A 14,290-nucleotide genomic window follows, 5' to 3' on the forward strand; every position below is an offset into this window, starting at 1 on the left:
CATCTTAATTTTCAGCCAACAGTAGCTTCTCCTGTACAGCATTCTGCTGTTCACTGAATCCCAGTAACCTTACGAGGGAAATTTCAATGTGCTTATATGTTTTCTACTAGGTTTGTATTTTTCTTAACATCAACAGGGAAGTCTCAAGGGTTTATGTTGCTCCAATACAGGAGTGTCATATATCCCAACTAAACACAGTGAAAATGTTTGCCTTCATATCATCTGTCAAGTCAGAAGTCAATGCAGACTTTCAAGCAAAATATGCTGGAGCCACCAATCATTTAAAAAAAGCAAAATGTTTTAAATTCAGTGATTGAAAAGACATTAAGCCATATCCTGAAGTGTGATCCTAGCTTTTCAGTTGAGAGAAATAATAACATCTTTTTTAACAAGTGCAAGTATTAGAATATTATATCAATTCCTAGACCAGTACAACCAGATGTCTCCTTATAGACTCTTCTATATGTTATGTGTTTGGTTTGCTAGCTTGTAGAGCCAAACTTTTTTTTTAAGAGTTATGCTCCTTGTTTTAGCATCACGTTTTGCCCTGAGAAAGTGACAATGAGCAATACCACCTAAAGCCCCTTGTATACAAAGTAATCCTGGTATTTCAGGTACTCAAGCCTCTCTCCTTCAGATGAACTCTCTCATCTTTAGGCTGGAGAGGTATATTATTTCTCTTGCTAACGAAGCAAATCCCAGTGGTTGAGATTCAACTAGAGGAGGAAAGCATGTTGCAGTGTCTTAATCCTGTCCCAAACACCTCACAGATAAGGGATCAGGGTGGTCTTCTGCATGTGGCAGGTGTGGGGCTGAGGTACTAAACTGAAGCTCTACCACAATCTCAGAACTACTGTTTGAAAGGGGGGTTAAGGAGCAGCTCCTCTGCCAGATGTGTTTGAAAAGAAAAGGAGCAGACCTTTTCCTGATTTAGTGACACTGTTGAAAGGCATCTCTCGAAAGGACCTCTAACTATGATTTCCATTTACATATTCATTTGATATAAGCATTTTTCTATCTGAAGAGCTGGAGCCTGAGGGTCCACTTTTTATTCACATTCTTATATTAAAAGGCTCTTCATTCGGCATAGTGGCTGCCACCAACCTCATTTAGAGGTTCCCAGTTTCCCTTGTAGGATTCTGATTTTGCCCTGTGAGCCAGGCATTTAAAAATGAAGCACTGCAACACCTAAGTCACTTTAAAAATTCCAGCCTTTGAGCCCCTCAGCTGACTTCCACTCTCATATGTGAAGGCTGATATTGCAGATCACAAGTATGGGTTTTTTACTAATATCATAAGAAAATCTGCAGTTGTAAATCTAATGGCTTTTTTCATATAGTGCTGGAAACACATAAGGACCTCTGGCTTTGTGCTATGAATGACCATTCTTTTACTTGGTGAACAGTGACAAATCATTTGCACAGTAATGAACATATAATTACAAAGTACAAACAGTAACTGATTATTATGATTATTTCAGTCCCCTACAGTGAATAGTAGATAGTAATTAATTTCTGGACCTACCAGACTAAATACAATTACTAGAAACCACAGCAACTGCAGGCATATGCTGGTAAAACAGAGTTAGATGTTACTGTATTTGTTTATTACCCAACACAATATCCATAATTAAATGCTACAAATAAAACAGAAAAAAACATTTCAAAAGAACTTCTAAAAAGTCATAGATCAAAAATGAGGCTAGGAAGTCATGAATTTTAGCATTTCTACAATGAATTTCAGCATTTCTATGGTATTATTAATTGCACATTCTTTGTTATACTTCTTCGAACTTTGACTGCAGTTACTGCCAGGCAATCAAAAATCTCCTTTACACAATTTACTGTCTGTGCATTTATGTGGCATTTAATACCACATATTAATTTAATACTACTCTAATTTTGTATTGATTAGAATCTTGGGACACAAGCCTAATTCCCTAGTCTCATTTTGGGGTCTACTGCTTTGAATAATTTGTGTTCTTTCCAATATGCACTTCTTGTGAATGAACCCATTATATAAAATACTTCATCTTCCAGAATAAGGTTTTTGGCAGCGGATGGGTGGAAAGGTTGCAAATTAGCTTCATTTTTCACTCTTATAGTGAAATTATAATTGTACAGAAAAATATCTTCTAGCTCTCTGGAACTCTACCTTTGTACTCTGACTACGCAAGCCCACCAAGATCAGGCTTTTTGCAATGCATCACTCAATGTCTTCATTCTGTTTCAGAAGAAGGAAGGGCATCTACAAGAAATTTTAGAGTAGTTTTCAGCAAATACAACTTTGCTCATTGTTGATAAGAAGTGGAACAGGCAAGGATACATATAGTTTCTGCACTAGTCACCAGCTTTCCTCACCAGGAGTTGTCAGAGAAGCCTGGAGACAGATGAGCAGCATGAGTTTCCCTTTCTTTGTGAGGAAAATGCTCTGAGGGATTCCTATAGATTCTGAGGTGGCTGTTTGCAACAAATTCACAAACAGCTGTTAAGGGCATCAAACTGAACAAAACACTTGACTGTTGGATGCTCCCTCTGCATGTATCTTGCACTTATCTCCTTGCCCTTTGCATATGAACTAGCTTTTGTCTCTGAAGTGCTAAAAGAGGCAGAGGCATGACTCAAACATCATGTTAATTAAATTCTTAATGTAGAATCATCATCATTTTTTTGATGGAAAAGCAAGGAAAATAGCCCCTGCTTTATTTTCAGGTTTCAGTCTCGGTTTAAACTGAGCAAAGGTGATAGGGGGCACCTCTGGCGCAGCAGGAATCCAGCCATTCCTGAGAAAACATTGACAGACCCCTAAAAATGTTGTTACTATGAAACACAAGCTGATTTTTTTGTCTACCGAGCTGCTATTACTAGTAGCCTTTGCAACATCGTTTCAATTTAAGTAGACATGAAGTGAGTCAGTTTATATGTTGGTTACATTCAGTATGTGAGATTGCTCTGAGAACAGCAACTGGTAAATTCTGGGCTGGGTAACTGAACAAATCCTATAATCCTAAGAAATAAATAAAGCATGTCTCTGTCTCCTTTGCAAGTTGTACCCCTATTTATCAGCTGACTGTCAATCTGTATTCTGTAATTACATTATTTGTTGCAGTTATTTTTCAAAACTCTGCAGTCCCTTTGGAGAAATGCCCTGCTTAAACTTAGTAGCTATTCTCTTCCTCTGCCCTGCTGTGATGCTTTTATCATAATACTCGTCATATGCTGACAGCCACAATATTGTGTTCCCAAGAACAGCCTCATAGAAAGGCCAAGATGAATTTTCAGATGGCTTCTTGAATTTATTCCTTTCTTCTCTTGCTATTGTTAGTAAAGCAATAAGCTTTTTTTTTTTTCCTTCTTCCCCTCCCCCCCCCCTTTTTTTTTTTCTGATGCCTCCGTCTTCAATCCTGTTGGAAAGGATGAAGAAACAGGGTAGGAGAAAGCTTTGCAGGGTGACAGCTATTTAACACTGAATAATCCGCTGCTGTGCATGCTAATACATGGTGTTAGGCTTGATAAACTAATTTCGAAAATGAATATCTAAGTAAATTACTTTTGCAGATTGTTTCAAATGATTCTTTTTAATCATCTCTTTGAATAGGTTCATACTGATTGTTGCTGCTGTCAATAAGAATTCATATAAAACCCTGAGGTATGTATTTCATAGTAAATATATCTGGTATCATCTTACACAAGAAAACCTTCCCCCTCACACATATCTTATTTAAAGTTGCACAGTCACAGTTTTGAGGTTTTTTTCAGAAGTTTCAAAGTCATACATAAATTCAGTTTCCACACATGCTCAGTTCATGGCTGGTTTTAAAATACATTCAGGTGCCTACACAACTGGGTATGCATGTAATGATCTTCACAGATTACAAAGACAGACAGACATATTTTAATTGCAAACAAACACCTGATTGGCCCAAGATGTCTTTGAAAAATCATATAAGCCTATATGCCTATAGAGATCTGATCCTTTTACGGAGCAAATAGAATATTGGGAATATAATTTTAAGACTTTTTCTATTCTCTTTTTCTTTGTTACTTGAAAGCAAAATATTTTCCTTTAAACCAAAATATCATGTGATGTACTTATGTAAATACTTCTACACCCACATTCCACATAATCAGAAAATCCATCCTTCTTTCTCAAGAAGTCATGGTCTTAACCTATTTTCTGTCTCATTGTCCATAGATCACTACATACTTCACTATTTGTATTTTCAGTAATTTCACATTTTTTAGATGTTTGCTTTTAAAAGATAATCTTTACACACTATCCACGTTCCCTTGGCTCAGCTCAATAAACCTGTGTCTGAACAGCCTGACTTACGTATTTGCTGTCAAACCACTACCGTGCTGTTAATTCTCAACACATCAGCTATCATATCCCCTCTTTGAAACCTTACATGAACTTTTCCATAAATTCCTGAATCACATTAGTTTCCAAGTCTTCCCCCTTAAGTACATGATAACACTTCCTTCAAATACATTGTTTTGTCTCCTTTCTTATTTCTCAGTCCTCCTGCCTCTAACCTCTCCTACTTTAATCACTTAGCACCTTCTGCTCTCTTGCCCCAACACGGCTCCATGTCTATTTGCCAATGCGGTGGCAATTCGCTCATCTTTCTTCCTTTAAACTCCTCCTTAAAACCCATCTTCTGGCCTTCCAGCATATAATTATCTGGCAGTAATTTATCAGGAGTGGGCAGAAGCTACATGGGTGTCCCCTGCACCCACTCACACATGCAAAGTCAAATAATTTATTCTGAAGCCCCACAGACATTTTAAAATAATACCAGAGACCTCTGCTTCTTCCCATAGCCCTCTGCAGAACGGGGCACTGGGGATGAGGGAGGGCAGGAGAGAAAAAGCATGCCTATTGCCTCTGCGTTGGAGAAGCGGGAAACATACATTTCGGTTTCACTTACCGGTTCCGATTGCTAGAAATCCAGTCTGAGATCAACGTTGCAGCCTGCTGATGACAGTGTTTGTTACCAAAGCTGCAGGCCAACATGATGACTTCCCGACGCAACTCTCTGTCCAAATGTAAGAAAGCAATAAGGCTGCATTAATGAATGTGGTTTGAATGTTTACAAAAAGTTATTTTTTGTAACAGTGGCAGCAACTGACAGTTGGGCAACATATTAAAGATAATCTAGCTATAAAAATCTCAGTCTCAACTTAATGTCTACAGCTGCTGCAACAACTAAGGAAAGGTCGTGGACCAAAACCAGTCCCCATTTACACTTATGCGCTCTTCCTGCGCTCTTCCTGACCTCCATGGTCACATGAGTCCACATTCTTAAATATCTAGGGCAGTCAAATGTTAAATTAAGGCTTAGGAAATCATGTTCTCCAAACTTATGAAAGGGGAATTAATCTCATAGCATCTTCCCCCTCTCCTTCTAACCCAGAAAGGAAAAACAAGGACAACCAAGGTACAAAAGTACAACATGCTAAAGATGAAAACAAATTTTCAGAGAGTGCATTACTACAACTATATCCTGCAAGCAGACAATAATAATAATAATTTTTAAAAAGCCAAATAAACAAACAAAAAAACAGTACTCATGTTGGTAGGATGCTTGAATAAGCAATTTGTTTAAATTATTCGTTGGCCATCCGAGCTTGAGATACATTGATGCAACTTGTCTTAAAATATACTCCTGAGGGGGAAAAGAAAAATATATTCAGTGTTAACATTTTTTTTTTAATTGAAATACTATTGACTATTGAGTTCTTGTCTCTCTTTTTCACCCTCAAATAATGTCCTACTTTCCAAATATTTTGATTTGCATTTATTAAAGCAACATGTCCACATATAATCCTCCTTCACTGCTACAGCTATTTGATTAGATGCCCAGGATAAGACAATTTATTGCTATACACTTTATCAATTTAAGAAGAGTTTCCTATATGCTATTTTGAACTCAAAATACACAACTGAAAAGTTGCAAGAGTGTCAATAGCTTCATTTCTACTCTATGGGCAATCTCAAATACACCACGCATGTTCACTTTTAATAGAATATTGGTTTAATATCCATAGCCATGGCAAAAACATCACATAAGCACAGTCAATTGACTTCAGAATACCAAACAACGTAGTTGCAAATGAGCTTTGTACATTTAATGACACTATGTTTTAAGTTTTGGTTCTTGGTGTGCTTAAAGAACAAAACAAGCCCAAGATGTATTTTAACTTACTTTTACTTTTTACACAGGAGACATATTTACACATTCTGGCCAGTTGTGAAGAAAACCACTGTCATTGTATTCAGCATAATCTTTTGCTAGTGGAATTTACCGATTTGTAAAAGAGACTGAGATATGAAGAACCGTACAGGAGAGCATCTATTTTATCATTGTGGATGCACAGGCATGTATGTATGATGTCAACACAAAAGGAGATTCATAGTGCAGCTCTCTCTAGCAGATACGTTATTTTGTGACTAAAACGACTTTTTATTTCCTCTGCTATCACCTCTGCTTTCAAAGCTCCCATCAGTAGTGATAAAACACAAACCAGCTGTGGTTTTGTTTATTAAAATTGTGTTTTCTTTACACAGCCATGTTTAAAAGTGAACTAGCAATGGCAGACTTGTAAAAAATTTTCTGTGCAGTTAACAACAGACAAAATATGCAAGTTATTTCCACATCATTTTATATTATGGCTCTTGTTTGCATGTAGGCCCATATTGTTCATAAAGAAAGAATCTCAGAGTGTCATTATTAATCTGTAGTACATGTTCTACAGAAATAATTTTCCATGTCAGCAGGTAGCTGTGTGTATGTGTGTGTATATATATTTGTCTGTACTTCTGCCCATTTACATTCATCCAGCCACCTCTAGCTTCCTGCTTCTTGAGCATGTATGTCTCTGAACGGGGACACACACACACAAGCAAATACATGTTTAAGAAGAAAAAAGTACTGTTGAGCATTTCAGGCTTTAGAGAATTCCTTCATTTGAAGACTTTACAAAATTACATAAAATTACAGTGTGCTGGCCACTGAAAATACATAACTATATAAAGTTCATAGTGAACTAAAAAACCCCAAGAATTCATAGTTACCACTGGCTGCAATCAAATTCTGTATACTTCATCAAACGTGCTTCAGTGTAGCCAGGATTTTTTTTTTTTTTTCAGTAAAATGTTAAAGCGTTTGTCCTGTCTATCTTAATTATCTACTGCTAGCTGTTACTGATGTCCCTTCGGACCCAATTATGAATGGGCTTTTGATTCAATGGCGATCTAATCCTTGTTAATTAAGGTAACTGCATTGAATTCACCATGGCTTTTGGGTGAAATAATGACTACAAATCTTTACTTCAGTTGCTTGCATCCTATTCAGTTGTGCCTACATTTGGTGTCCTTGTTGAGCTGGAGCATCAATCTAAATATTGCCGTGGGGCTCCTCAAAATAGAAAATCTGGAAATAGAATACTGTGGCTCTTTTAAGTGAAATACTTTATTTGTCATAATATTTTCTAGGAAGGATAATTACCTTTCCTTTTACTAATCATATATGCCTCAAACAACAGTCGTCATTGTTTAAATACAAACGAACCAAAGCTTGACAATTGCTATGTTTAAATACAGAATAATTAGGAAGAAAGTTAATATCCCTAGGTCATTTACAGTATCCAGCTGGGGAATAGTTCAAGTCTTGGCAATGAAAGAGGGGGGAGAGGAAGAGAGGAAGAGGGAGATGAAGGCTGCATCCCTTACATTGAAGATGTTGTAGTTTTCGGTGCGGTCCAGCAATTTATCTAGAGGATAAAGAGCTCGGCTGGCAGCATGCCAAGGCAAAAAATCCTTTTCCTCTGAAAGGTATCTGATAATCTCCAAAGGAATATTCTGAGGCAAATAACCAGCTCTGCAAAATAAAAAAAATTGGTATTAAACTGGTTTTCCGGAAGATACATGGTGAGGCAAAAATGACTTCTTTTTCTGAAAACGAAATTAGAAGGCAGAAAAACGTGAAAAACTCATGACATTATAATGACATAAAAGCCAACCTTATATAAAACAAGGAACTCTCAGTCTCTCGCAACACATGTGCAAGCATATTTACTGGATGGAGGAAGGTACAAAGGCACACGAAAGAAAACTACACAAGCCATACCTACTTTTTATGGATTTCTGTGGCTATGAAAGATATGAACAATAAAGTAACAGACTCAAAAAAAAAAAAAAAAAGAAGGTACTGCTTTGCTGATTTGTAAGACAGAAAGCTGCCTGCATAAAATCAACAACCCAAGGCATTTTGCTTCAGAGAACATTTCTCCTAGCCATGGGCAATTGGGAAGAGCTAATGGAGAAGTGGAATCCTTCCACTTCACAGCTCTCCTCCCCACCCTTTTCTGTCTTCTTTGGAGCTCCTTTGTCTTCTATCCACCTTAAACCATTTTGGAATGACTTATTTTATTACACTGAAGTGGCATTCAGTGACATAACTTTGGTTAAGGATGTCTCACCACTTTCCACATAAACCATGTTTTTGTCAGGTATTTATATATCAATCAGCTAGAATTGCATCCCATAAAGGACCTCTACCTGCAAGGGAAGAGTTTAGTGAGGTTTCAGAAGGCTTCTTAAATTAATAGCTTTACAAGTAAAGTGCAATACAGACACAAGCATTTCAGAGCTGCTTTTTAAAAGTAAATACTGGAAACATCAAACTTTAGGATTTGTACTCATGTTCTTTTTCAGAACAGCATTTTTTATTATCTAGACTGCAGAAACGAAGTGTAACCCTGTGGGTGTGAACTTCCCAGAAATGCATAGGTCTATTCTCCTCCTGATGCATGTGTTTAAATCCCAAAGGAGTTCTCTACCTGCCTAGAGAGGAGAGAATAATTCTGTTTTCATTAAACACTTAAAGTCGGCAAGTTGGATTCCACAAGCTTTCATTTAACATAAGCTACAGTATGATATATCTTCAAAGACTATTCTCTCTCCTTGTTGGTTGCAAATGTTCCCCTTAATTTCCATCACTGCCTAGGAAAGAGACGCATGCATATAGCAAACAAAGAAAATCACGCAGATTATTATGGATATAAACCAACACATATATATTGATATAAATGTTGATCTCAGTTGTAACAGCAAATAAAAGCTACTTTACCATAATATTTGAAATAGATTGATCTTTTTGGTGTGGTCCAAAATCATGATTTCCTTGCAAAGTGCACCACGTCCATGCAAGCCATTGTTTTTCACACTCTCCTTTGGAAGAATGACACCCTATTCCGTTCATGTTCTTGGGTAAGAAGTGAGTTCATGTAACAGCTTTCAAAAGTATCTATTCCATGTCCTTATGATGACTCACTCTCCTGTCTGCTTCATGTCATCTTTGTCCACATTTTCTCAGCAAGACTCTGTTCTCAACTCCAGTTATAGCACATAGTCAAGCAAGAAAAGCAAGATCCCTTGGGGAGCTCACTGTGTCACTCAGGAACTGTCTTTCTACTTCTGAAGCAGCAGAATATCATCAAGATGAGTTCTAGGTCTTAATACTTTGTAAAGATGTGTAACCACAATTAATGGGGCCAGAAGCACTCTGGATTGACTGCTGCTAAAAATCTTGGAGATAATGTTAGCAAAGAGGTAAACTAGCTTGATGTTGCATATATGTAATTAGTTCCTAATGGGATTTGTGATTATTATTACTGATAATTTGATTGACATGCGAAAGTGTGGAATAAGGAACAAGAGGAATACCTCTAGGAAACAAGCTGCTTAAGGAATAAACAGACAAATGTTTATTATAGCTGCACATTTAGGATCATGCTTCTGAAATTAAATCTCTCTATGCTAAGCACAAAAGGGAAATTATCACTGTCAAACAAACAGATTACATCACTGCAAAGCAAACAGATTATTTCTTTTTAACTTCCCCATAAAGACACAGAAATGAACTCAGAGAGATCTATTACTTATTACCGAGCTTTTGGCCTTCCTAATCAGTCTCAAAATCATGATTCTCAGCTGAGGATACTCACCCTGTTTACAGCAGAAGCTGTTACTCTCAGCACTCACTGCTTCTAAATTCCAAATTTATCAGCACTTTCAATTCTGCCTGCCTCTCCCCTGTCCCCCAATTCTCCTTATGTTTCCCTATGGGTATATTCCTTCTTACAAAAATAGATTGTGGCAAAGACTGAGCTTACTCCTGAACCTCCTTCTCTTTCTGGGTATGACCCTTGAAGAGCTTATGCACACTATCATCAAAATCAACTCTCCACAGCAACGGAATCAATCCCAAGAGCAGGGATGGGAATGACGAGAAGTGCTTGTGGATTATATTATTATATAAATGACAGAAGATTCATCATTTCAGATCATGATTTTGAGGGAAAGTGGTTAAGGCTGCTATGACCAATGTTAAACTATCTGACAGCACATGTTGGGCAGATGTGCTTCAAGTACAGCTGCTAGGCTGGACCTCTGAGGAAACCTGAGCAGAGGTATATCTAAAATCCTCTTACAGTGGCAGTTAAGATAGGAGCATCTCCCTGGATAACACCATAGTCCTTCAGGAACTTTCCCTTGGCAGCATGTTCTATATATTCTACACTATTTTATTGCATGTGTTCCTACAGAAAACCACAATAGCCCTATTCATATAATCATAGAATAATATAATAGTTTGAGTTGGAAGAGACCTTAAATATCATCGAGTTCCAACCCCACTGCCATTGGCAGGGACACCTTCCACTAGACCAGGTTGCCCAAAGCCCCGTTCAGCCTGGCCTTGAACACTTCCAGGGATAGGGCATCCACAGCTTCTCTGGGCAACCTGTTCCAGTACCTTACCACTCCTGCAGGGAAGAATTTCTTCCTTCTATCTAATCTAAATCTACCCTCTTTCAGTTTAAAGCCATTTACTCCTTGTCCAATCACTACGTGTCCTTTTAAAAAGTCCCTCTCCAGCTTTCTCGTAGGTCCCCTTTGGGTACTATTCTTTCACCTTCAGCTACTAAGCCATGTTTATGAACCTCTTATTCCAAATAATTCCAAATTCCACTGCATTCGCAGACTATTTGTCATTAGTTTCTGTCAAGAGGTAGCAATACGTACATTCATTGTTTTTACCTTTATGCATAAAATGTGGTATATAACATATATGTTACAAAATATTAAACATATACTACAGGTAAAAAGCTTGAGGAATACTTTAATTCACAAAAAAAAAAAAAAGAAAAAAGAAAGAATTTGATAATAGCAATGCCAATATGAACATTTCTAATTTTTTGCATTCATAGCTGAGAAAACAAGATATAAGGAGAAGCTCTCATCATGAACCATAGAGAGATAAACCATGAACCATAAAACTACATACAGATAAAAAGTCCTAAAATCTAGGTCACAGATCTAGGAGCTGTGTGAATTGTCCTGGGAGGCAGCATGACTATCATGGCAACCAGGTCAGCAGAAGACAGAAACTAGCAAAAGCAGTATGTCCATGTAGCGAGCTATGCTCTAGTACTCTGCAACTTCACAAAGCAAGGCAGTTGGTTTCTTAAACTTTGTATTTTAGTACAATTGCACTCTTTTACTTTAAATTAAAAGCTTTTCCAGCGCTAAGAGTGATTTCAAGACTCCTCTTTCCCAGGGATACCGCATCCAGCAAGATGTACAATCATAGTTTGTGCTGGAAGGGACCTTCAAGGGACCTTGAACAGTGGAAAACTCAGTCACCAGCCAAGGGGTCTTGGCATGCTTCTAGGATTCTTCTTCACTAGTCTGGAACAACTAGGTTCAAAAATGGTTACACAGGACCTGTCCAGCAAAAGCAAAAATCCAGCAAAGTAGTAAGGAATGGTCAAAGATGCACAAGTTGTGAGAAACATATACCACCAGCTGGTGACAACTGCTGTGTCAAATCACTTGTGTCATTTATGGAGCAGGATAACAACCAAGACAAGGAAAAAAGGCAGAACAAAGAATGAGTCTGCTTTGAATATCTCTGTAAACTCTGACGGAAAAACTCAGACCTGCAGAACTGTTAAACAGAAATGTTTAACAATTATCACTACAATACAGGAAAAGCAACAGTAGCAACCTTCCCCTCAAAGGGAAAATATGTAAAATATTTTCTCTGTCATATAGTTGTCTGGTAATATTTATTTGAAGGCACTACAGTATGTAACATGAGTACATACTCTACACTTGCAGGTTGATTTACCACTCTCTCTTCCAACAATGTCACTGGAAGGTCAGCGACAGATATCCTTATTTTTCTTGTGTCTTTTTAGCCATCAATCATACTGCTATCCTTAAAGTCCTGCAAAAGCACTATCAGATATTGGCTGTCAAAGACCAAATGCATAAAAATTAAGAAAGAAGGTTCTCTTCCAGCTTAGCAATCTCAGAGAAAAACTGAAATAGTGACAGACACTTGGGGAATAACTGATTATGGGCTATACTGAAACCAGTTAACAAACACAAACACTGCAGAAATACTGTGATGTCCAATCTTAAGTCTGGTCAGTCACACTGTTTCTTCAGGTGTGTCTCCAGTAGCCACCTGAGAATCTTACCAAGCAGATACCTACAACCAAAAAAATTCTGCAGAGGAATCTGGGACAGTCTTGGCAAGTATTTTAACAGATAAAATTGCCAAATCAAACAGTGTTGATTCATAATCAGTGGCTGAATGCATACCGATGTTCAGGTCAAGCATTTCTCAAGTACAGGTTAAAAAGTTTACAAAACTACACCTATAGCATATGGAATGAAAAGGCTGGAAGCCACCTTAACAACTAGTCTCTTCCCTACATAAAGCAGGTTCATACCAGTGTCATTCTGGAGAGAAGTTTCTCTAGTTTTGCTTATATAGGCCTCCAGTGATGGATATGTCAGGAGCACTATAATTTCAGTACTCCTCAGAGGCATTATAATAAGAATATTATAACTCTGGTCTTTTGCCCTGTAAATATTCACAGAAGAGTACCAACAGATCCATTTCATGTCCTGAAAAGAATGGTTGTTTATGTAGCTTCAGAATAAACTACAAAAAGCAGGGGTCCCTCTATTGTATTAGAGATTAGAGTTTTTTGACTGACATCACTGGTCACATAGAAAGGGGCCCAGACTTAAAAAGGAGGCTCTACAAGCCAGCTCTAAGTTAGCCTTCTCCATACTGACTCATTTAAAAAGCATGACTACAAAATCAAAATTCAAACAAAAAGATTACATTTGAGACCTTTGGTTGTTTTATCACATTTTATATAATTGTCCTCATCCATCAGTTTATCAGCATGTCAATCATTCCATAGCGACTGTTACAGATGAGAACTTTAGCATGTGTTAGAAACATGGTACCACATGAGGTTTGTCTTATCATTTGTGTTCCTAATGTCACAGTTGCCTGCCTAACTAAAGTGCAGGACAGGAGAACAAGAACACAGACTAGCAAAGAGACCTGTTTTAGTTATTAGACAAATTACCTCTAGACAAACGTCCTCGTCCAGCAGGTTTTTCATGCCCAAAGAGGTTGCTGATGAACTGTGGTGAAAAGGTGATATCACATTTTCATGACAAGGGCAGAGGTGGAAAAAGACCTTTCAAAAGTTATATATATATTAAGTGGGTTATGATACTATATGATATCATAAGCACCAACCTTTGGCAAGGTACTATCCTGCTTACATTGAAGAAATTCCTAGGGTGGCCACTGATACAGAGAAAAGAGGCAATGAACGGAAAAAGAAAGTACTGAACGTGGTAATGAAATATCCCTCACAAAGAAATCCCACTAAAAATCTCATAGCAATCAAAAAAAATCTTTAAATTACATGAGCTTTTAATGAGTCAGATAAAAGCAGGAGATCCAGATTATATTATGAAACATCAGTGTGTATTCAGCTGCATTCTGACCTTGATTTGTTCTTTACACTGAGCCACTGAACTTATGGACAGATCCCAGCACATTCATTTTCCCCTTAGGGACAAAGTACCAAATGGTAGTGTAATTGCCAAGGGAAAATTATTACTCTGTTCTGAATTATTTCTATCATAAATCCAGCACCAGTCAAACAGACTCTGTCACAAAAATGACAGGGCTGCTGTACAGTGATGAGAGTCCCATATACAAGCGCACCATAAATTCCTTAGTCCCACCACCCAACAAAGTCATTATAAGTCATGTGTTTAAATCAAAATTAGAAAATCCAAGCTGGCAGCAAACTGGTCTGCATTGTTGAAACAATGGAAATGAGGTGATTTACTTGCTGCTGGTTTAAAACTCACCCTGCATCATCTGTTTCTTATTAAATAT

General features: G+C 37.5%; 1 protein-coding gene across 1 annotated transcript in view; it reads right to left on the reverse strand.

Moving 5' to 3' along the window:
- Positions 1-14,290, reverse strand: part of TRHDE (thyrotropin releasing hormone degrading enzyme) — a 205,435-nt gene that overhangs the window by 16,061 nt on the left and 175,084 nt on the right. Inside the window, exons 13-15 of the mRNA XM_065654127.1 lie at positions 7,735-7,882; positions 5,571-5,668; positions 4,931-5,038 (exon numbers count right to left, since the gene is read on the reverse strand). Coding sequence (XP_065510199.1) covers positions 4,931-5,038; positions 5,571-5,668; positions 7,735-7,882 — 354 coding nt within the window. The remainder of the gene's footprint in view (positions 1-4,930; positions 5,039-5,570; positions 5,669-7,734; positions 7,883-14,290) is intronic.

This window comes from Caloenas nicobarica, chromosome 1 (assembly GCF_036013445.1).
Source record: "Caloenas nicobarica isolate bCalNic1 chromosome 1, bCalNic1.hap1, whole genome shotgun sequence".
In the NCBI taxonomy this organism is placed as follows: domain Eukaryota; kingdom Metazoa; phylum Chordata; class Aves; order Columbiformes; family Columbidae; genus Caloenas; species Caloenas nicobarica.